This window comes from Grammomys surdaster, unplaced genomic scaffold (assembly GCF_004785775.1).
Source record: "Grammomys surdaster isolate TR1022 unplaced genomic scaffold, NIH_TR_1.0 126531, whole genome shotgun sequence".
In the NCBI taxonomy this organism is placed as follows: domain Eukaryota; kingdom Metazoa; phylum Chordata; class Mammalia; order Rodentia; family Muridae; genus Grammomys; species Grammomys surdaster.
In genome coordinates this window covers 8595580-8619242 of record NW_021621323.1, presented here as the reverse complement: position 1 = coordinate 8619242, position 23663 = coordinate 8595580, and the positions used below count along the sequence as shown (strand labels likewise).

Genomic DNA, 23663 nt, shown 5'->3' with positions numbered 1-23663 from the left:
TACAGAGAAGTTAGAAATTACCTGTACTTGGGTTAAATATTAAAGGAACTTATGGACCAAGTTGTGTTTGAGGGAATTACAGATTTAGGGTAAGTCTGTGTCAAATGTCTTCACAAAGAGGCTCAATCATTATACATTATAGCCTTGTGTGTGTGTGTGTGTCTGTGTGTGTGTGTGTGTGTATGTGTACACTTCGGTCTCCTAGTTTGAATGGTCCTTTAGAAGTTTCTGGAGCCATGCAACTAGTGCTACATTAATGTAATCAGAGTTTGATCCAGACACTGAGTGTTGAGTGGGTACGTGGTGGTGAATTCCTGGGGCTATAAAGGTCCTTGTCTCCTTGTCTTGATGGTCTTAGGCCTCTGAGGGCTTGCAGAGGAAAGTGAAGGAAGGTGGCCCCAGGAATCCAGAAGAGGGTGGGACTTGATGCCACTTGAGGCCGACCGGGTAGGCAGTGAGGGCTCCGGGCGGCAGGGGGCGCCGTCGAGCGGCCGCACCGGGCCCAGCACCGAGCTGCCGGTTCTCGCAGACGGTCCGCCATGCGCGCGCTGCTGCCGCTGCTGAGCGTCGGCCGAGGGTGGCGCGTGGGGGCCGCCGCCCGCCCTCCGCGCCGCGTCATGTCCCTGTACCGCACGGAGGAGCTGGGCCATCCCCGCTCGCAGGACTACCGCCTGTTCTTCAGTAAGTCGCTCGCCCAGCTCCGCGCCGGCCCGCGGAGGAGCCGCGGCGCCGTGCTCTGCCCAGCCGGGTCGGCAGCCCGCGCCCAAGCCCGGGACGGCGGGGACGGGTCGCGGCGCGCAGGGCCGCGCGGGGCCAACCGCTCTCTGCAGCGACCACAGCCGGCCCGTGGCGCCTCGCTCCTCCCGCTGACCTCCGCGCCGTGGCCTGCCGCTCGCCCGCCGCTCGCCCGCGCCTCCCTCCCGGGCGCTGCTGAGCCCTTCCCCCTCCGCACGGACGCAGAACTTTGGGGACCGGGGGCTTCACTCCGAAAGCGAGTTTGCCTGCGACCACGACCTTGCTGTCAGCGCAGGCGTACATGGAGGGAGGAAGTGGGAGGGGAATGTGAGCCAGGCACCGCGATAGGCTTGTGTGCACACGCCATCACGAAAGCTTTTGTTTTGTAAGGTAACTTAAAAACAACGGTAAACTGAGGTTAAAAACTGCTTTTTTCTTTTAACCTAAAAGTTTGCACCCTGAATACCAGTCCACAAGCAGGAGACTGGCCGGCGTTCTTGCCCTGCACATTGAGCAAAACCTAGAGGGAGGTGTCTGGTGCTACCCTGGGCTGGCCGCCAAAGACAGAAAAGCTCCTGGCTTCTCTCCTTTTCTTTTCACACTGTAGGTCTTGTTAACAATAGCATGAAAATAGCCGGGTAGATGAGTTGCCTTCAAGCCTCATTGACTTAATACCCGGTAGGGGAGCTGTAGCAATGTTAAGTCTTGTGCACACCTGTTAGGAGGTTCCACCCTGAAGGCAGAAATACAGACCTTCTGCTTTGAGACCCCATCCTGAGCGAATGTCTTAATTTGCTAAGCATTAGAATTTTTCTTTTTCTTTTCCCCTGTAAAATAGGGCTAGTAGTGTAACTTGAAATCATTAATAACTGTACTTTGATGTTTCAAGTTACTTTTCTCGAACTTAAGGTTGAGGATTATTTTGTGACCAAGGAGCAAACCTTGCTTAAACTCTTGTCTTTTTGTTTTGTTGTGTTTCGAGACAGGGTCTCACTGTGCAGCCCTGGACAGCTTGGAGCTCACAGTAGTATACCTCCCACTGCCTCCTGGATTGAACACCTAGGACATTTCGAATGGCAAACTCTTGTAGTTGTAATTCGTCTTATACTAAATAGTTTCTTCACAATTCGTTTCTATATTCTCCTCTACACTACAGTTTTTTCCCCCACCCAGTCTTGTTTCTTGTTTAGGCAAGATGGATTAGGTCTTTTTAAAAGAGAGTGTGTACACCACCAGAGCATGGATAGACAACAGCCTCAAAACAAGAAACATAAAAATAAAACAACCGTTAAGAAAGAGAAGCCCTTAATAAGTGTGCTCATTTCTGAATGGATTGTATTCCCAAAGTTACAATGTAACAGCCACTGGAAATGTTTTCTGAAGAGATACTGTTACATAATGGCAAACAGCCTAAGCCTAAGCAGATAAGCCCGAGTGTATAATAATATGGCGGACATGTCCTGAGTTTTCAATCAGTGCAGTAATATGTCAATGAATGTCTTCTGTCAGAAACACGCTAGTCTTTCTACCGTGTCAGAATGAATCGAATAACATTACATTGAGAAGCCGCATGGGTTTTGTGGAGCCCTGCTTTGCCCTGATAACTGGTCCAAGCAAACACGGGTTCTTTGTGCATGGGTGCATGCACACGTGGAGGCCACAAATATGAAGTATTGTTCCTTGGGTGCCGTCTCCTGTATTTTTTGAGACAGAGTGTCTCACTGATCTGGAGATAGGTGCAGCTCGATGGCCAGTAGCCACAGAGATCTGTTGGTCTCTGCCTCTCCAGCACTGGGATAATAAGCATGCCCTACCATGTTTGGCTTTGTTACCTGGGCTCTGGGGAGTGAACTTATGCTTGCTTGCACAGCCAAGCACTTTGCCAACCTAGCTATTTCCCCAGCTCAAACCAGGCTCTTGATTCCAATCTCAGTTACCGGTAACTCCAAGCTCAGGCATACACCCGCTGCGGTGAATACATCTCTATGCGTAGGTTACAGAATGACCACAGAAGAGGCTGTAGGTGTTCTAGGGCTTCCCCGTGCCTCTACAGAAAGGCAGAAACTGGCTGATGCAGATGCAGAGAGAATCACTGCAGGTGTTTGTACTAGGTGCTGGGAAATCAGATAAGTCAGAAGTTTGAATCAGGCCGAGAGCCACGGGGTCAGAGTTGAGCCGAGCTTCAAGGTTGAGTCAGGTTGTTCATGTGAATGAAGTGTGGGGAGTGTGGAAGCTGATGTGCAGAACCAGGCCAGAAGTGGGCTGCATCTGAAGCCCCAGGGACAGTGGGAGCTGTCTGTCCTTTGACACAGCTGATGATCAGAGGACAGGTCGGTGGGAGTCAGAATCCTTCAGAATAAGTGTCCTTGATGAGGACAGGAGGTAGAAATACGATAGGCAGTTTAGGGTAGAGGTAGACTTGGGTTAATTTTTTTGTTTTTGTTTTGTTTGTTTGGTTTTGTGTGTGTGCGTGTTGTTGTTGTTGTTGGTTTTGTTGTTGTTGTTTTTTTTGTTTGTTTTTTTTTTGCTTAGCTAAGAGTTGGAAATGTCCTTGCTTTTGACCTGGCCAGATGCCAGGAATGCTGGAAGGAAGCCCTGGTTCCTTGTCTCTTCTAACTTCTGTCCTGGAAGCTATATATGAAGGTGAGACTGAAACTCCAGTCCGGACACTAGTCCCTTCTGGATCTCTAGATTTTCAAGGTAAAAGAAAACCAATGAGTTATTTCTATTTTCCATTCTCTGCTCATCTTCTAAGTGATTAGAGACTGTTGAGTGGGAATGTCATTCTTCGAAACCATTGAGGATGGGCGTACCACTCTGTAGAGGCTCAAGAAGAAAAAGCAGTTTCTTCCTGTCCGGAAGGGTGAACCTTTGGCCCTGGGTGGAGGAGATAAGACAGGCTACCGTCCTCCAAAGACTAGAACATTACATCAACCCCCATAAGAGTTAATCCATCTGGGCCTGTCCATCACCTGGCCAGGACTGGCTGTCAGGGAGGCTGATCCACCTAAGGATATGCCAGGCAGACGGGAGGAATAATTCTGCCTTTAATATGTAATAAGGATATTGTACTTAACCTTCCAGGAAACCCTACCCCAGCACAGAAGCTGACAGAGCTTCTGTCTCTAGCACTGCTGAGCCCGCCCACTTTTCTGAGTTACTTGGAAAATGTAGTTCTTTCTTTTTTTCCTGACCTTCAGAAGCTACCCCTCCGCCTCTCACCACCTAGTGGCTGCTTACCAACTATGGCTTTCTCTCTTTCCAGTCTTCTTCCAGGGAGCCGCCCCGATTCACAGCCTGCATCCCCTGATGATTTTTCTTCAATTTCTAATAAGATTGTCGTCACACTTCCTTTCTAGTCTGCTTCTAGATTCTTTTATTAATGGGACTAGAAACACCAAAGCGGAAACGCAGTATCTGTGGTTCCCAGTGGGCTCCCCCACAGTTTCTGAGAACATGATTTCCTTTATGGGATCCAGGTGAGGATGTGTGTGTGTGTGTGTGTGTTCGTGTATGCACATGCCAGCTACACATGTGGGACCTGGAAAGTAAATGCAGGTTATTAGGCTTGGCAGTGTCTTAGCACTGACCTGTCTTGCCACCCGCTGGTAAGATTTTAATATACCATGTGCTCCTTTAGTCCCAGTTTACTTGGGTAACTTGATAGAGTAGCACTTTGTGAACTTTTAGGAATGATAGGTATTTGTCAGTCTGTTCCTCGTGGCTGGGGCTGGACAGGGCAGTAGACTGTACACTTTTTACATACTGTACCCTGATCTAGGTAGGTTGTATCTCATTATAACAGCAGTTTCAGGCTATGCCCTGTCCCGAGAAACTCCATTCTACAAGCAGAATTTGACTTCCTTTTGAGTCCAGATGCAGAGATGGGGGACTCTGCACCTTGGTGGACAATTAAACGACCAGCCTAATAACCTGCATTTGCTCTCCAGGACCTGTATGTGCACGCATGCGTGCGCACACACACACACACACACACACACAAACACACACACACACACAGTGCTACAACATTCTCACCTACTTTCACAGTTGGCCAAGCACTGGATTTGGATGGGGAGGCCTGGATCATAGTCTTGGTTCTCCTGCTGTTTGCTACTAGGCAAGTAGGCAAGTGATGGTAATGTTTCCTCCTGCAACAGTTCTGTCTTACAATGAGGCAGCTGACCTTGTTGTAATCCTCAAGGTCCTTCGTAGCACTAGCATTCCTTCAAGGCATTGAATGCATTCATAGTAGAAATTCAAGTACTCAGTGTTGGGCAAGGTCTGTGACCGAATCTCTGAGGCTACACTGTAATTTGGTTTTTGGTTTTTGTTTTTAGCATCAAATGTTTATAAGATTATTCTTAAACTGGGATGCCATAAGTAAAAATTTATTCTTTTTTCAATAGAGTGAATAAAATAGAGCAAATGGCAAGAATCCAAATAAAATTGGGTGGGGGAAGGGTTCAAGTGGCTTAATTTTTACTGTAAAGCAGAGTTAGATAATTCCTGTACCTACCACCAGAGGGTACCAGTGGCCCAAGACTGCTGAAAGGGGTGGCTGAAAAGGCAATCAATCAATCAATCAATCAATCAATCTACTTGAGGGTGAGCTGGGGAAGAGGAAATGAAGAACGTGTTGCTTTTTATCCAGACAGCCACAATAACTGAAGGAGAGTTTGAACAGTCACAGGAGATGAAACTGCTAACTACCGGTTACATTTATGGTTACAGTTATTCATTGTAATATCAAAAAAATAAAATTATAAAAAAAAAAGACCCAACCTGGATGCATTTGGTGCTGGTGCCTATAAGAAGTTCAAGGGTGTTCTGTTTCAACAGAGGAAAAGCCAGAGTTACGGGATGAAAGCCATCATTCAGCATTTGCCTGTATTTCAAACATATCCCAAGTCTCTGAGAGCTCGATACAGTCACAGACCGAACAGTTTTCAGCTTCAGTGGGTGGTTTTGGTTTTTTTGTTTGTTTGTTTGTTTTTTGTTCTTTTTTTTTTTTTGCCTCCACAGTTAATAAGAATAATTGGCTGATGAAATGCTCTTTAAAGATTGGAATATGTAGAAATATAGAGACACGAAACTGGGTGGTAAAAAAAGCATGTCGGGGACTGCCCACCCCTCTCTGCCCTGCCCTGTGGCCTTGCTTAGTGACATCATTTTGTAAATCGTGGAGGGGCTTGGACCCAGTAATCCAAACTGTGCCTGCTGTGGTGGATCTTCTGAAGGATGGCCTTCATCTGCTTTTGGTGTGTTCTGGGATGTTCCTTCGTTCTCGTCACAAGACTTTTGCATGTTGATTACTTTTTCTTAATTAATCCTGTAGGTGTCTGGAGATATCCCTCTCTTCTTGCACCTCGATTTATGTTGTGCCCACAAGATCATGAGTCCTGGAAGTAGCAGGCCCACTCTTCTCTAGCAGGACCCGGTCATGTGTGTTCTTGAAGATGGCCATTCTGACCAGGCTAAGATGGAATCTTAAAGTAGCTTTTAATTTAGTTTCCTGATTGTTGAGAACTTGAGTATTATTTTTTAAAAGTGCCCCCTAGCCACTTGCATTTCTCCAGAGGTTTGAGACTTTATGCTCAGATTTATAGCCCATTTTTAATTGGGTTGTTTATTTTCCTGATGTTCAAGGTATTTTTCTCTTTTTTTTTTCCTTTGTGTATTCTAGACAAGTAATCCCCTGTTGTATGTATAAATAAAGTTTCTCTCCTGTTCTGTGGACCACCCACTCATTCACTTGAGTTCCCTTTGCTGCACAAAGGCTTTTTAGTTTCGTAAGATCCCATTTGTTGATTGATGGTCATATCTTCTTTGCAATCAGAATCTTATGTATAAAGTCCTAGCCTGTGCCTGTGAGTTGAAATGCACTCCTTACTTTTTCCTCTGGCAGTTGCAGGTCTTCTGCTGAGGTCCTTCATCCACTTGGAGCTGAGTTTTGTGCATGATAAGAGCTAGGGATCTAGTTTCACACTTCTGTATATTAAATCCAGTTTTCCTAACAACATTTATTGAAGATGCTGTATTTGCCTAAGGTTGGCATCTTTGTCAAAATCAGGTAAATGAAGTTGTGTTATATCTGGGTCCTTGGTTCTGTTCCATTGACTTAGTTGTCTGTTTTTGTACTGATACCATGCTGTTTTTAGTTCTAAATATTTAAGAGCTGGTAAATAATTTTAGTAAAGTGGCTGGATATAAAATTACCACAAAAATTAGTAGTCTTCCTATTTACCAAAAAGAAATTAGAGAAACAATTATATTCATAGTACACATGCATAAACAAATATACACACATATATACACACACACACACACACACACACACACACACACCTGGAAACAAACCTAATCAACGAAACAGAAGACCTCTGCAATGAAAATTTTAGGACACTAAAGAAAGACATTGAGCCCCCAGAAGATGGAAAGAAATCCCATGCTCATGAATTAGCAGAAAAGAGAATGTGGAAATAACCATTCTACAAATCAATACTCCAACGCCATTCTTCAGCAGACATAGAACAAACAACCTACAAGTTTATGGGGAGACACAAAAAGACCCTGAATAATCAAAGCAATACATCTGGGTCATTGGCATCATATCCTTTTGGGACATATCCACCTCAACTTTATAGGTTGTTTTTAGATAGATTTATTTATTTATTTATTTATTTGTTTATTTTGTATATGAGTGCTTTATTTGCATGTATGCCTGCATGATAGAAGAAGGCATTAGGTTCCATTACAGATGGTTGTGAGCCACTATATGGTTGCTGGGAATTGAACTCAGGGCATCTGGAAGAGCAACCCAGTGCTCTTAACTGCTGAGCCATCTTCCAGCCCTGGCTCAACCTTTGAAATGTAGCCAGAAGACATTTTCTCTCTCCACTTCCATCCACGTCACCTATCTGCGTCACCTCATCAGCTGATGAATTACAACAGCCTCCGTGTTCTCTCCCTTTTCTCTACAGAAGACACATCATCCCTTTTAAAATGCACACGCTCTGTTGGAACCCAGACTTCTTTCTATTTTACTCAAAAGAAGTGTGAAGGACTATGCTAGGAGGTCCCTTATGATCGGATGCTAGACATTGCCCTGATTTCAGCACCCACCATTTTTCTGCCTTTGTTGCATGCCTGCCTGGCTGTCCTGTTGCTGTTTCTCAACATCCGTGGTGCTCTCTCTCCTCAGCACCTCCCTCTATATTGCTTCCTTCAGGCTGCTGTTGACTTGCTGCCCGTGTGGACCACACCTCCTGGCCATCTAGACTCACTGTGATTCTCTTTGCCTGCCCTGATCTGTTTACTTTTTTTTTTACTTTTGTGGTGCTTACAGTCATGCTGTAGTTTATGCACATCCATCACTCCTGTCTCCCACTAGAATACGTGCATAAGACCAGGAAATTAGAATTTGTATTCCTAGCTCACGGAATGCTGTATGGAAAGCATATGTGTTCTGTAAATAATTACCAAATGAATTACTGTGAGGACACCTAGGAAACAGGCAAACAAAAAAATCAGAACCCTGAGAATCTGAATATTTAAACATCAATGGGGAGCAGAGAGAGCTCATTGGTTAAAAGCACTTGTTGCTCTTTTAGAGGACCTAGGTTTACTCCAAGATAACTCATAACCCCAGTTCTGGGGACTCTGATTCCTTCTTCTGAGTCCCACAGGCAACAGATGTTCATGAGGTTTACACATGGATGCAGTACACCAGGCACCAGGCATTCATGTCATACATACACATGAGAGACACCCAGTATCATACAAATAATAAAAACCCAAACATTTGTATTTGAGTATTCTCATTCCCGTGTGCTTTTCCTCAGCTGTAGAGAGGATCTCTTCTTATAAGCATCGCCTGTCAATAAAAAAGCTTATGGCCAATGAGCTGAGGCGGAAGTAGGAGGTGGGACAAAACTTGGATTTATGTTTTATACTGAGCTTTGCCTGTACATGTCACATGTCCTGTAGGAGTTACCTTGCTGCCAGGGTAGGGAAGGGGGAAATGAATCGTAATAAAGTCATTCATTTCATAACTACTGAATGGCAGCGAGGTGTTAGCTACCTTTCCATGCAGGGAATTCAATAAAGTGTAACAAAGCAGACAGACACAAGAGCCAACAAGAACACTTCCCCTCAGAATTTAATCCTCATACTGAGTGCTCATGACCTGGGGAGGGGAGTGTACAATTATAGTGAGGTAGTGTGAGAGAGGTGTTGAGTTATACACCCCGCTTTCATTGAGCTGAACTCAGGACTTGCTTATTTGTTGTTTAGTCAATTGTTTTGTGATAATTTTATTAATCATTTACTTTGGCCTTTTACCAGCCTCTTAGCACCTCCAGCTGGACCTTTCTTCCTTCGGACTGTAGGTGGGAATTGCGGGTTATACTGTTAGTTCTCCTGTGGAAATGGATGTCAGTTTAGTCCAATTCACTTAGTAATGAGTCTCTTCTCAAAAGTCAGATTTTTTCCTCCTTGAAGCATTAGTTTACTTTAGATATTTTATGCAGTAGGTGTTTGAAGCTAGGCACAATGTTGAGTTAAATGGTTTCAGCCACTGAGTATGAGTCAGTTGGCATATATTTCTCTACAGGCTGGAACAAGTTTTGAAAGTCAAGTTAAACTCTTACGGCGTGAAGTTAGCTTTGTAAAAAGCATATAAGTTCGAAAGCAGAGGAGGACCTTCTTGTGATAAAAAGCAGAGCATGCACAGTGATAATCCTGTCACTCTTTCCTTTGCAGAGCACGTAGCTGGTCACTACATTTCCCCTTTCCATGACATTCCCCTGAAGGCGGACAGTAAAGAGGTATTGTTTTTACTTGTTTGGGGGATGAAGAACTTCCTGTACACGGTAGTATGAAAATACTTCACTATTGCCCAAAAATGCTCTTGTAGAAATGCCCTGAAAGTCAAAATGTGGTAGGCAGGCAGGAGAAATCAAGGGACTGAACAGGGCTGTAAGCCTCTGTTCTAATTAGAATTTGTGTGAGGCTAGAAGAAAGAGGGTATTTGCGGTCTGTGACATTTAGACTGCAGTACGAATTAAAGGTTCAAGGGTAGTAATATGGGAAATTAATCTGCTTATTTTGAATCATAATATAGTTAGCATTTGCAGGTGACTTCTGTGTGCTGGCCACTGTGTTATTTTCTTTAACTCATGTAAGTTGCCATCACAATGTCCAAGGGCCGTAAGGCAGCAGGCATTTCACTGGTTTGTGTGACAGCCTACAGCTGGCAAGTATCAGAGCCAAGTTTGGAACTGGCCTTTCTGACCACGGAGTTTCTTTCCCTTACCATTCCGCAGCAGAAATATAAGGCTGGAAAAACCTGGCGCTTCGTGGGCGTCTCTCTTTAAAATCACTTGACAGTTAGAAGGATCTTGGTGGGGTACATGTCAGAGCCACTGCTGAAGGGAGAGCTGAGAAGACAGTTAGGCCAGAGCCCGGTGCTTGCCATACCTTATTGTAACTCTGAGGGCAACTACCGTTACTAATTTACTCCTTGATAAGGTTCCATACCTTGCCCTTGGTCTCACATGTGGGTAGGGTGGGTGTGGAACAAAGGTAGACAGACATCTGTGGGTGTAGCATTCTGCCTATGGGCTTTGAGGATCAGGCAAGCAATGCAGAGATCAACACACACGGCATCTGTATAAGCTGCTTTCCCTGTTTCTGAGCCAGTCATGACTACAGTTCTGCTCCTTGTATTTGGAGATGTAGGGTTTTCGGATAGTGTTTCGGGGCACATGACTTGGGATAATCATCTTCTGTTTATCTTGGTTCTTTCTTAGTAGTCATTTTGATGTGTAAGTTTTACATAGACCCGGTGAACATTTTTGAATGGCATAATCTTTCTTCCCGCCCCGCCATGCACTCTGGCTTAATTTAAAAGTACTTAGTGGAGGCACAGTAATCACACCTTGGTAGAATTCACAGGCGGGAGGTATAGCCAAGCACTTTCACAGCTTGTTAGTCAAGCTCCCGGGAGTTTCATTTCAATAATGAAATGACTGTTTGTGGCGCAGTCACTGGAACCTGCCAGTCTCCTTACACTCAGCTGAGCCTCTTACACCAGACAGACTTGGGAAGTTACGTGAGAGAGCTTCAGAATTTCCGATCATTTCCTTTTAAAACACTTTGACCCTCTGTTCATTTGAGGCTGGGGATGCTGAGAGAGAAGCTGTCCAGGCGTTACTGGTAGGCTCTCTGTTGAGTCCGAGTTTCTAGACAGCGACTAGTAGAACATGTTATTCAGTAGGCATGTTTTCGTTGCTGTGCTGTGCATCCTGAATTCCTCCATGAAACGTTCCAATCATAATTATCATCTTTGCTCTTACAGGAACATGGCATTCCCAGGAAAAAGGCACGGAATGATGAACATAAGGTATATTTTAAGATTTCTATTGTTTGAATCATTTAACAATTTATTTTGTGACTATGCTATGTTTGTGTGTGAATGTGCATACACATGCAGGTCGATACTCATGGGGGCCAGAAGAGGGCGCCAGATCCCATTCAGCTAGCATTACTGATGGTGGTGAGCCACCTGTCCTGGGGACTGGGAAGCCAGCTTGGGTCTTCTGGCAGAGCACCAGCACTCCTGACCACATAGCCATTCCTGCATTCTCTGACACGCTCTACAGTCTGCTAATGACCTTGATATAGTTTGCATATTTAAACTACTTCTAATTTTTCCCCTACAAGACTTTTTGTGTGGATTCTGATGATTTTCTCCTAATGTCTCTTTAAGGCATCTGGGGACAAACTCACCATTTAACCTTTTTTATAGTGTTAAAATATTCATAGCATAAAATTAATTATTTTGTCCTTTTCTAACAAGTGTATAACTGGGCTCTTGCCTACTGCTGTCCTTTCCTGCCCCAATTTATTTCTTGTTTAGATTGAAGCATAGAAGATAGTTTGAGAGTCTCTTTCTGAATTAAGGCACAGCAGTCTTTTGGAAGTAGAAAAACAGATACAGCAGCTGCATGCTAAAATAAACTGATTCCAAATGTGTCTTTTAACTATGGTGCCTCTGTAGTGACGACTTGGGACCAACACATTTGATTGGCTCTCTGCCCATCTCTTGCTCTGGTGCCGGTTTCCCTGCTAGCCTTTGCCTCTTTGCTCTTACTCTAGCTCCTTGCCTTCGGAGCTGAAATGGCTGCCCCCAGCCTTTGAGGTCACTTTGGAGCATAGCTCCAAAGGCTGTCAAATTCCTCTACGATTTCCCTGCCGACCGTATTCTGTTCTCCTAAAGCGGTTGTCAGACCGCCTGCGACGTATCCACACTGACACCCTGCAGGCTTGTTGAAAGTGTAGAGTCTGGACCCTTTTTCCTCTCTGCTGACTGAGAGTCTCTGCTCCATGGGGTCTGGCTAGTCTGTTTTAGCGAGTGCACTTCCAGTGTGAGAAAGAACCCTGCTCTAGATGGGGGATGACATAAAGGCTACTACTCGAAGCTTTGTAGTTCCAAGAGACCGGGCATGTTTGTCTGAAATAGTCTTTTCAGTGGGGAAAAATATATTCCAAGTTCAGAGTGTCAAATTAAAATGTAATTGTTATAACGCAGATTATATGTTGGTGACTGATTGGTATTTACAGAGAAGAAAGAAGGGCAGTCTCTTCCCGTTTTACCCGCACATACATGAGGCTCAGTGACTGCTTTGTCCTGTGTTATTAATGTTTCTTTTTTATTTCTTTCTATTATCTGCCACCTCCACCACCCCCCAACCAGGGGAAAAATGTAAAGGAGTAAAGGAAGGGTTAGGTTTCCCTGCTGTATTTCTGATTTGAAATATGGTTTTTGGATTTTCTGACAAAGGATGGTAGGCAGTTGTGGACTTATAATTAATGCCAATCTTCGGTAAACAAGACTGATCCTGGCTTTGATGAGTTACAGTGAGAGCATACTGCAGCCAGAAAGAAGAAAGACAGGTAGCATGAACCCCGGCCATCAAGTGTAAATGGTGACCAAGAGTGTGCCTTGCAGGCTCACATGTCAGACTTGTTCCTAATCTGCTGCTCTTTTGACCCAACTCAGATTGTGTAGCTGTTAGTCAGCCTGGTCCCCTCTGTCACCTCCTGTAATCATCTGTCTATATTTGTTAGCCTGGTCCCCTCTGTCACCTCCTGTATTCATCTGTCTACATTTGTTCTCTTATACCCAGGCTTTCAGGGATGAGTAAGTTGTGCAAACATCTGCCATCTACTTAGGGTTTTCTCTTTAAGAGCTTCTCAGACACATTGAACAGGGACGAGGTCCCTCATGGAAGGCCACAGAGGATGAAGCCGGGCAGCGGCTGTGTATATGGTTGCTACTCTAGGTGTGCGCTGTCAGCCTGAGCTTACCTGTCTGGGGATCCAGCTCTTCCTCACCTTGCAAAACATTGTCTTATCTAGAAGTTTTAATTAAAAAAAAAAAAAAAGCTACCAAGTGGCATTGCTTAAGTTAATAGCATCTGTTTCTCTAAGGAAGTTCCTGAATGTGGAGGAGCCATGCTCTAAGCCAGCTTGGGCCTTATATTAAGATTCTTCAGAGAGCTTTTAAAAATTAGCAATTCCCTGGCTTCGCCCTAGACCAGTTGAACTGAGAAGGTGGGCAGCAGCCCTAAGCAGTCTGATTTTGTGTTTGCCTGCTTGTTTGTTAAAGCTCACCCAGTGGTTTTTATATATGGAGGGTAGAGAGAGATAATAAATTTTTTGCTTTCCTAATCCGTGATAAAAGACTAGGTTTATTTGTTTGTTTGTTTGTGTTTTTTTTTGTAGCTGGATACCTTTTAAAAACACATCAGAGTGAATGATAAAATCTATAATTCAAGCTCTAATTTTTTGTTAATTTTTGAGATTATAGATACATTTCCCTTTCCTCCCTGCAAACTCTCCTTATATACCCTTCCCACTCTCCTAAAATGTATGTCCTCTTCTTTCATTAATTGATATTGTATCTGTGTGTGTATATACATACATACATACACACATACATACATAAATATATATTTAAAATATTTATGATATATATGATATATATATCGTATATATATGTAATTATAACCGCTCAGTCCGTATACTGTTAGTTGTATGTGACATTTTCAAGTTTCAGGGCTGACCATCTGGCAGTGGACAACTAATTAATGTGCTTTTCCCTGTGGGAGGGCTACCTCTCCTGTTCCCAGCTTTCCTCAGTTGCCTAGGTTCCTTGTGTAGGGCTGAGGCCTTGTGTCCGCCCCACCCCAGCCCAGCCCACCCCTCTGGTCCACTTTGGCATGTCCGTTGGTGTAGCTCTTGTTCACCTCACATTTGGACAGTCATGTTGGTGAGACTTCTTGAATTAGCTTTTGACATTACTATGAGCCACCAGCTCCCAGCAGACTTCCTGGGCCTCTGCTGCTTCCTGCCTGTCTGTCTGTCTGTCTGCTCCCCCTTCGGCAGTGTCCCCAGCCCTTTGATGTGGGAATGTTTTATAGATGGACATATATACAGAGCTTTAATTATTTTATTGTTAGATTCTGTAGCTATACACATTACTGTCAGTAACTACAAATGCTTCTAAATGCTCAGTTAACAGTTACAGTCTGGCATGGGGCTGGGCCATGCTTTGGATAATGCTGCTTTAAACTGTTGCTTCCCCAGGACTGATTCCTTGTTGCCGTTAAACACAGTGCCCTTCCCCTTTTACAAGCCTCTTTTAAACATTAAAACTTTCTCTTTGTGAGGCAAGCCTTGAGAATTGTATTTACCCACCAGTGACCTAGTCTTCTTTCAGTTAGGCAATCTACAAAGTACAGAAGTGAGAAAAAGAAGCCATGGTCCTTTTGGAATGTTAAGGAATCTGAAACCACTAACTTTGTTTTAGAAATGCAAGTCCTCGTAAACTTTCTAATACCCTATAGCGATAACTTTAATATTGAATTATGATTCTAGCATGGATGCAAATATTCTTTTCACCATTTCCAGCATTTTTGACCCCTTGATGTTCTGTGTGTGTTCCTTTAAATGACATAATCACGTTTTAGCCGCATTGTCGTGGGTGGAGCAGAAATGGCCTGTCATTCTAGTTCCGCTGGAAAATAAATATCTAAACTCATTTCCTGCCAGGCGTGGCGATGCAGGCCTTTAACCCCAGCACTCAGGTGGCAGAGGCAGGCAGATCTCTGTTAGTTAAGGCCAGCCTGGTCTGGATAGCAAGTTCTAGGCCAGCCAGAGTTACACGGTAAGACTCTGTCTCAAAACACACAGCTGAAGCAGACAACATCTCCTGATTCCCAGTATTGTCGCTGCCCTGAGACGTGACCTTCCTGCTGTGCTGTGTCATCAGGTGTGCAGAGCACCTGTGAGCTAGGATCATGCTGACCTCACTAACAACAAGAAGGGACTTACAGCAGGGTACAAATAGAAGGCAGGAACGAAACAGTTTATGTGTGGGATGGAAACTTACACTATTCTTTTATTAGAGGCCATATTGATTTTCATACAGCACACAGTTCCTCAGTGCCAAGTGAAAAGAAAGAAAGGGTGAATAAAAAATGGTAATGTTGTTTTTTTTTTTCTCTCTCTCTCTCTCTTTTTTTTTTTTTTTGACTACAGACTTTGTTTAATATGGTGGTGGAAATCCCTCGGTGGACAAACGCCAAGATGGAGGTACAGATACATTCTATTAACGTAAAATTGAAAGGCTAACGTAGAAACAGAAAAGCATCGTTTCTAGCCATTTGGCGTATTTGAAGGATGGACGACAGACTTGTCTCTGGAGGAAATAAATTGAAATATTCTTCTGAGCTTAGACCATAATTTCAAAAACAAAATGTTTTGAACTGAGTATCACTTTGGAGGGTGTTTCCATATTTCTGGGCTCACATTTACGTCATTTTCTTTGCCCTTTCTGTGACACGGTGGTGAACACGGTCAAGTTTTGTTCTGACTCTGCTCTGTGCTTAGTTCATAAACACGCACGAAGCGTTTTGTCTGGAGCTGGCGGCCATATTGGTTTCTGGGGATTTAGTTCTTTAGAGTTTCAGGCTGCCCGGGAGCAGCACTCTCTCCCGAGTCTGTGGATGTTATCAAACGGTTGCTACTTCTCGCTTGTTAAGTCTTCTTAAAAACTTTATTTTAATCTTTTCCATGAAGCTCGAGCTGTCGGAACCCTCTTGTGAGCTCCTCGTGCTCGCTCTCCTTCCACTGAACGAGCCCTTCACAGTCTAGGGTGAATTCTCGAGTGTGGCACTTTGATTCTTTACTTCACTGTTTATTTTATATCAGATTTTTTTTCACCCCTTTCCGATGCTAATATGAATATGTTTGATGGAAAAGTAGAACTTTAAAACGAAGTCACTTGACAAAGATCTGAGCTTGATTTTTTTTTTTAAGTTGCTGTCATCAAGCAATATGTATTTGTGGAGTGCAAATGTAATTTATGAACATAAAAGAAAAATAAAGTCAAATTAATCAGCATACCATCTGAAATATTTTGCTCTGGTGAAGTCATCTTAAATTCTTACTCTTTGTGCATTTACAGAGTAGGTCTCCAAAAGGACACAACAGTATTCTTAGCTAAAGTGTCTATATTCTTTGTGGTCATGCCTGCACAGTGTGTGCAGATGGTACCAGAGCCTTCTGCTGCTCCACCCCGAGGATCAAGCTTCCCCATCCCCTCTCACCTCCTGCTCTTTCGAACCTTTGGTAACCACTGTTTGGCTCACACCCTCTGTGAGATTGATCGTGGAGCCCATTTTCTTTGTCCATTGATCAACCAGTGGGCCTTGTTTCCGTCCCCTGGCTGCTGTGAACTCTGAGGCGCCATCAGGTACCATGGTAGTACATGGCCGTCCTTTCCTTTGCTCTCTGTTTGGGACCGAATTCTATTTTCAGGTTCCTAGAGAACTCGGTGCTATTTTCCATGCTGGCTGTGCTAATTTTTATCCCCTCGATTGTACCAAGACTTCCCCCTCAACGTTTTTGCAACATTTCTCCCCTTCCCAGTGCACAAGACTTCTCCCCTCTAAGGGTACAAGGCTTCCCCCTTGATGGGGTAGGACTTTTCCTTCTTGCATCCTCACGAGGAGGACTTAGTATCTCAAGTCTTTGTGATAATGCTCATTCTTACTAGAGTGAAGTGAACCCTCCTTGTGGTAGTTATTGTTAGTAAGCATTTCTCTCTCCCTCTTTCTCTCTCTGCATGCATTCACGTGTGTGCGTGTGTGTGCGTGTGTGTGTGCGTGTGTGTGTGTGTGTGTGAGACTAGGTAGACAACCTTTGAGAGTAACTTCTCTCATCAAGGCTTGATGGAATGCCTTTCCGGTCTGAGCTGTCTTGCTGACCTCCTTGTTACGTCTTGACTGGAATATCCCTGAGAGCTATATTGACCATTTCTTTTTTCTTATTCCTATTGATCATCTGTGTGTCTTCCTTTCAGAATTTTCTAAGTCTAGTGCTTATTTTTTTAATTATAGCTTTTTGATTATTTGTTTTTCTAGTTAGCTCCTTTGTTTCTTGTATATTTTGGACTTTTAACCCCTTGTCAGATGAAACACATTTTCTCCCATGATGTATATTGTCTTTACTCTGTGATTGTCTCCCTTGCTATGCAGAAGCTTTTTGGTTTGATGTAATCCCATTTGTCTATTATTGCTTTTATTGCCTGTGTTTTTTTGTGACAAGTCCAAAAAGTTGTTTTCTATGCCAGTTTGTCCTTTTCTCCTGTTTTTTGGGTAGCAGTTTAACAGCCTCTGCCTTAGATTTCAGGAATCCATTTCCACTTGGTTTCTGTAAGCATTTAGGTTAGAGGGACTCAATCTTGTTCTTCTGCTCATCTTACGTTGTTTTCCCAGTGTGGTTTCTTGGGGAGAATGCTCTTTCCCCATTGTGTTGCTGGCACCTGCTGAAAACACTGGTGGTCTGTCTCACCTGTCTGTGTGTCAGAGACTGACTTTTGCAAATTTCATTTGATCTTATTTCTGTGGCTCTGTAGTGTAGTTGGGATTCAATAATGTGATGGCTTTTCTTTTTGCTCATAATTGCCTTAGCGTTTTAGGGTGTGTGTGTGTTTCCATGGAAACTGCACGGTTTGCTCTTCCTATATCTGTTCTTTTTAAATGACTTTGGAACTTCACTCTGGATCACAGTGACCCTGATTCCTGCTACTTCTCATCCAACACAGGATGTCTTTTGTATATTTGTGTCTCCTTTGATTTTCTTTCTGTTTATCATCAACTTATAGTTTTCAATAGGAGCAAATCTTTATCTTCCTCCATTAAAGGTTTTTATTGTTGTTTGCCTGTAAATAGGACAGCCTCTGGATTTCTGCTTTGAATGGTTCATTGGTAGTATACAGAAGTACTGTGGGATTTTGTGTGCTGATTTTTATATCCTGAACATTCACTACATTCACTTTTTACTACATACATTCATAATTTTAGAGGTGTATGTGTGTAAAATCTTAAGGGCTTTCTGCATATATGATTGTATTATCTATAAACAGTGATGATTCTATTCCTTCCTTTTCTGTGTGGATGCTTTTTATTGCCCTTGCCTAGCTGCTCTGGGAAGGACTGCCAGCATCCTGTCGAGTCAGTGGGAACCCTGAGCATCCTTGGCTTGTGTCATCTGTCTTGTTTATGTGTGTCAGTGTGAATATGCTTGGGTATCTGCAGGCGCTTCCAGAAGAGGGCGCTCTGGGTGTGCTTCTCCATCCCTCTCCCCTTGTTCCTCTACAGTGTCTTCCTGAACCTAGAGCTTGGATCTCTTCTGTGCTGGGAATCAGCAAACCCCTGGATCCTCTGTCTCCACTACCCCCAGAGCTGGTTTCACAGATATTTGTTTGCAGAGCTACCTGTTACATGCACTCGTGTCTGATGCTGGTCCCTGAACCTTGTAGCTGTCTACAAGCAGTGTTCCTCAACCTCCTTACGTGGCAGCCGTTCCTCATGGTGTGGTCACCACCCCACGAACCATAAAATTATTTTTGTTGCTACTTCCTAACTGGAATTTTGCTGCTGTTAAGAGTCATAACTCCCTGTGTTTTCTTCGGGTCTTTTGGACAGTGACCCACAGGTGGAGAGCCACTGCTCTAGTCCTCGGTATGGTAAATGCCTTTAGCCAACTATAATATCATAAGACTTGGCAAGAAAAGCCTCAAAATTAGCAGCAACAACAACAAATTGTCAAATAACTTTTGCCCTCCTATCTTTCTGTTCATACTGTTTTTCTTAGAAACAATGCAGTGTATAAATAATTTAAGCCTAAATCTGTAATCAGGTATCTTCTTTCCAGACAGATTTTCTTACATAGTACTTGCTAATTAGTAATGAGAATTGACTTAATTTACTTTAAAAATACCTTTAAACATTAAGTTGAGATGTGGGTATTTGTTTGAGCTATGGTAGGTTTAAAATCTGTTCCTTGTATACAGGGCTAATTGTTTTACCCCCTCCCCGTGCCTTTCCCTGTGATCTTCCTAGATTGCCACAGAGGAGCCACTGAATCCCATTAAGCAAGATATAAAGAACGGAAAGCTACGCTACACACCAAATATCTTCCCTCACAAGGGCTATATATGGAATTATGGGGCCCTCCCTCAGGTAACATTTCTGTTATCATGGTAAACTTTTATGTCTTCTAAAGAAATCACCTTGTGAATCCGGTGAACTCCCTGAATTTAAATTAGCTCCTAGAACATGCTGGTTTCAGGGGTTTATGAAATTAATTTTTTTTTTTTAATTTCATAAACTTTATTATTTAAAAAATACATGCACTTTTCGGCTTTCGGCTCGGAGGAGGCAACGGTGCAACTTTCTTCCGTCATCCCGAATCCGGGTTCACGGCGACTGGGAGCTGGAGCGGGCGAAATTAATTTTTTAATGTGGCATTCACTTGTTGCAGTAAGCTTTCCTTCAAACCACACATATCGTCACTACTACAGTTCTTAGAGACAGGCTTGGAAGATTGACAGCTGACATCTGAGTACATCTCTCTTTGTCGGCTTAGCTGATGTCAATGAAGAATTTTCAGCAAGTCTTTCTCTAACCTTTACATATGCTTCTGTATACGTTTCTCTATGACTGAATGGGTTTTATTTTTAATAAACCTAACAGGCAAATTGAGTTAAATTACAGATGGAGCTCACTGTTGTAAGTCCAGAATTCTGACTGGAAGACAATGAGGGGGAGGCTGAGGGATGGCAAGTCCTCATTCTCAACACAATACCCTCACTGACATTCCTGGCCCTTCCTACCCACCTGCCAAGTTCCTCAGTCTTTGAAGTAGCAACTCTGTCTGATTATTTAGTCAACTCGATTCTGTCATCTGCTGTGTGGAAATTTAATGTTTGTATTTTTATGTATTAATTTTTAATTACATGAAAATGTACATGGGGGACCCTGTAGGAAATAGAGCAGCTATGAAAAACAGATGTCCAGTTAGGGTAAACATTCCTGAGAAAAGAAAGAGGAAAACTGTTCTTTCAAGAGCCAGCTTCCCTTTGATGCAGCCAGACCACCCGCGTGGATGCACGCTTGGGTAAAACCTGTACTCTGGAAATGGTGACTAGAAATGTGAGTGTATGTTCAAGCCGTGAAGGCAACTGCCTGGACTTCTTGGGTTTCAAAGTAGATGATTCTGTTGGACCTAACAGGGAGAAGTTAAAAACAGCTTAGGGGATTGTGGGAGAGAAGACTGCAAGGCTGAAAGGAGGGCCAGAGAAGCTACCAATTAGCAGCAAAACCAGAGATGCGCAGTTGAGCAGTTCGGGAATAAGCTAATATCCATTTCTTGAACTACTTCTTAGGGATGATGTGCTAGGAGTCACGGATGTGAAAAGATGAGAGTTAGGCATGAGGTTCAGCAGAGCGATGGATGACCGAGTGTGTGAGCTTGAGAGCCCGTCTGTCACCCCAGCAAAGTGACCTTGGATGAGATGCTCTGTGCTTTTGCCTCTGTCTTCACCTGTAAAGTGGAGAACGTGAATATCTGCTGCACGTGGCTGTGCTGAGGTGCACATGACTGTTTCCTTAGACATGTGTGACGGACAGCACGCCATGACCACTAGCTGTTCTTTTGTCTGAACTGTTACTGTTTGGTATAGTGGTTTCTTCCTATTGCTGTGACCCTTTAATACAGTTCCTTATGCTGTGGTGACCCATGACCATAAAATTATCTCATTGCTGCCTCATAACTGTAATTTTGCTCCTGTTTAGAATCGTAATACAAATATCTGGTATGCAGGCTACTTGAGATCCCACAGGGGTCGCAGCCCACAGATTGAGAACCACTTGCTGGCTTTGCTGTGTTTATTCCTTTTCCAACGTTATTTACAACTTGATTACAGCCATCGACAACTAAGTCAGTGGTTACAATGTAGCATGACTAGTGCTGATAACTCTTACTGATTCTGTTAATTTATTTTATTCAGAAAATAGTAAAGCAAAGCTGGGCGTGGCAGCCCATACCTGCAATCTCAGCACGTGGGAGGGTGAGGCAAGAGGATGGGTGCCAGTTTGAAGCTGGCCTAGGTTATATATAGCAAGACCTGGTCTCAACCCTACCCAGCCCTGCCCCCCCAAAAAAAATTAACAAATGAACAAAAAGCAGGTCTACTCGTGAGAAAAGAAGGGATATGAGATCATGACTGAAAACGAAAGGAGGCTCTTCTGTGGTTTTCTAGTTAGAGAACGGGTGCCTCTTTCTTTTTTCTTTCTTTTTTTTTTTTCTGTTCTGGGTGTGCGTGAATTTTCAGGGTGTCCTTATCCTCCCTGCTTTGAGTCTGTGACATACGGCTGCTCTTTCCTGATTCAACCGATCTGAACTGGAATCGTCTCTTAATTTTCTGTGCATTGTCTAAGTTTCATGCTCCATTCTATGTCCAAAATAATGTTTCAGAAATAAAGATCTGGCCAGGCGTGGTGGCACACGCCTTTAGTCCCTGTATTTGGGAGCTGGAGGCAGGTGGATCTCTGTAAGTTTGAGACCAGCCTGGCCTATGTAGAGAGCTCTAAGACAGCCAAGTCTACACAGAGAGAGCATCTCTGCAACACAGAAAGGTCTGGTGACGTTTTCCCACTGGTTTCTTATTGGTAAGAGGATAAAGTCTGAAACTCTTAACCCTGGCCCCTTGCCCTACGTGACTCTCTCCAAGGCTCACAGGAAGACCCCCTCTTCTTTACTTCTTCCCCTGCAGACTGTCCAGTGTTGTAATCTCCAGGCCTCCACAGTGCCAGACCATTCAGCATACACTCACTGGTGCTATGTATTTGCCAGAGGGTGTTCCTTTTCTGAGTACTAGATGAAAAGCCAGATAAAAGTAATCAAATTCCTTGGGAACTTTTAATCCATACAGAAAGTCAGACAGTCAACAGAGTGAAATGTCAGATGTTAAAAATATGAAAGAAGGGGCTGGAGAGATGGCTCGGCAGTTAAAAGCACCGGCTGCTCTTCCAGAGGACTCAGACTCAATTCCCAGCAACCACATGGTGGCTCACAATCATCTGTAACTCTCAAATCTCAGGGGATCCAGTCACCTCTTCTGGTCCTGGGACACCAGCCACACATACATATGTGTAGGCAAAACACTCCCACACTTATATAAACAACATTAATTTTGAAGAAAGAATGTGAGAGAAAAGTAAAGCAGGGAATTGGGCTATTGGGTATAAAGAGTGTTTCCATTTAGACCTTGAGAGATCCCATGACCTGGCATTGTCTGAATAAAGACCTCAGAGAAACAAGGGAAGAGTTAGGGCGGGCATTCAGAGGAGAGGTACCACAGTGGGATGCAGTGCATGTGAAGGGCCTGAGCTGGTGCACAGTGAGCTAAGAGGAGGCTGGACATGAAGGAGAGAAGCGAGCACATCTATGCTTGCTTCCGTTTCCAACCAGCAAGCCTAACTATCTTTTAAACCCAAACTGATCTCAGCACACACACACACACATGCACACGCACACACACACACACGGGTACAGCTTCAGTCCTCATACAACTTCACTAAAGATTTCATATGTTATCCCCCACATAAAAATAACTAAATGGAACATTTGTTTAGACCTGAAATTACAGAGACTGCTCATGGCGAGGCATAATTCCATGTAATATCTTTTTGCATGATTATTGATCAGACAGCTTTTAGAATGAAAGCCAACTACTGGCCCCTTTGGGATGCAGTCTCATCTCTCTTCTGCACCCCCCAACTTTCTCCCCCCTCTTCCTTATTCCCCTGCCCACCCTCCAGCTGACTCCCTTCTCCATTTTCACCCCCACTGCCTTCTTTCTGGAATATGCCTTTCCAGTATGCACACAGGTCACTGGCTGGAATGTTTGCTCCAGGCCAAGTCTTTGTGATCTCTCTCAAGTCTCTTGTAAATCTTTTCACCCTGCCTCTTGAACTGTTATGATTATTCCCATGTGTTACTCCCCATTTTTCTAAGTATCCACCAAATTATAATTGACTACGTAATTTGTCTTGTTTACTGCTAGTTTCTTGGAAGTTAGAATACAGATGTCATTAGCTCAGGGTTGTTTTGTTGGTAGCTTATTTCAATGGACCAATTTGCTTCTTGGCACACTGAATTGGTGATCAGTTATTTTGTGTGTGCTTGTGTCGTGATGCTGGCCAGGTGCAAGGATTACAGGAATGTCACACTGTGCATAATAGTAAACATCTTAGAGAATGACTAAGTCGGTGACTTCACTGAGGGTGTGTTTGCTTCATAGACACACACAGACAGATATGAAGTCTATTTGGTTGCTCCCATTTTGTCTCGGTCAAGCAAGAAGTTCATTGAGAAGAGTTACCAAGCCAACTGCTTGGAGGGATATGTAAGCAGCAGAACTCTAAGTAGAAATCTTATTGATGAGGTTGTGACCCATCAATATGACGTCATTATCGTAGGCTTTCTGTCTTCTCTCCCACACAGTGCTT

General features: G+C 43.6%; 1 protein-coding gene across 1 annotated transcript in view; it reads left to right on the top strand.

Annotated features, from left to right (window-relative positions):
* Positions 1 to 539: 539 nt before the first annotated feature.
* Positions 540 to 23663, top strand: part of Ppa2 (pyrophosphatase (inorganic) 2) — a 62448-nt gene continuing 39324 nt past the window's right edge. Inside the window, exons 1-5 of the mRNA XM_028760488.1 lie at positions 540 to 681; positions 9499 to 9563; positions 11096 to 11140; positions 15343 to 15396; positions 19212 to 19331. Of these exons, the coding sequence (XP_028616321.1) occupies positions 540 to 681; positions 9499 to 9563; positions 11096 to 11140; positions 15343 to 15396; positions 19212 to 19331 (426 nt within the window). The remainder of the gene's footprint in view (positions 682 to 9498; positions 9564 to 11095; positions 11141 to 15342; positions 15397 to 19211; positions 19332 to 23663) is intronic.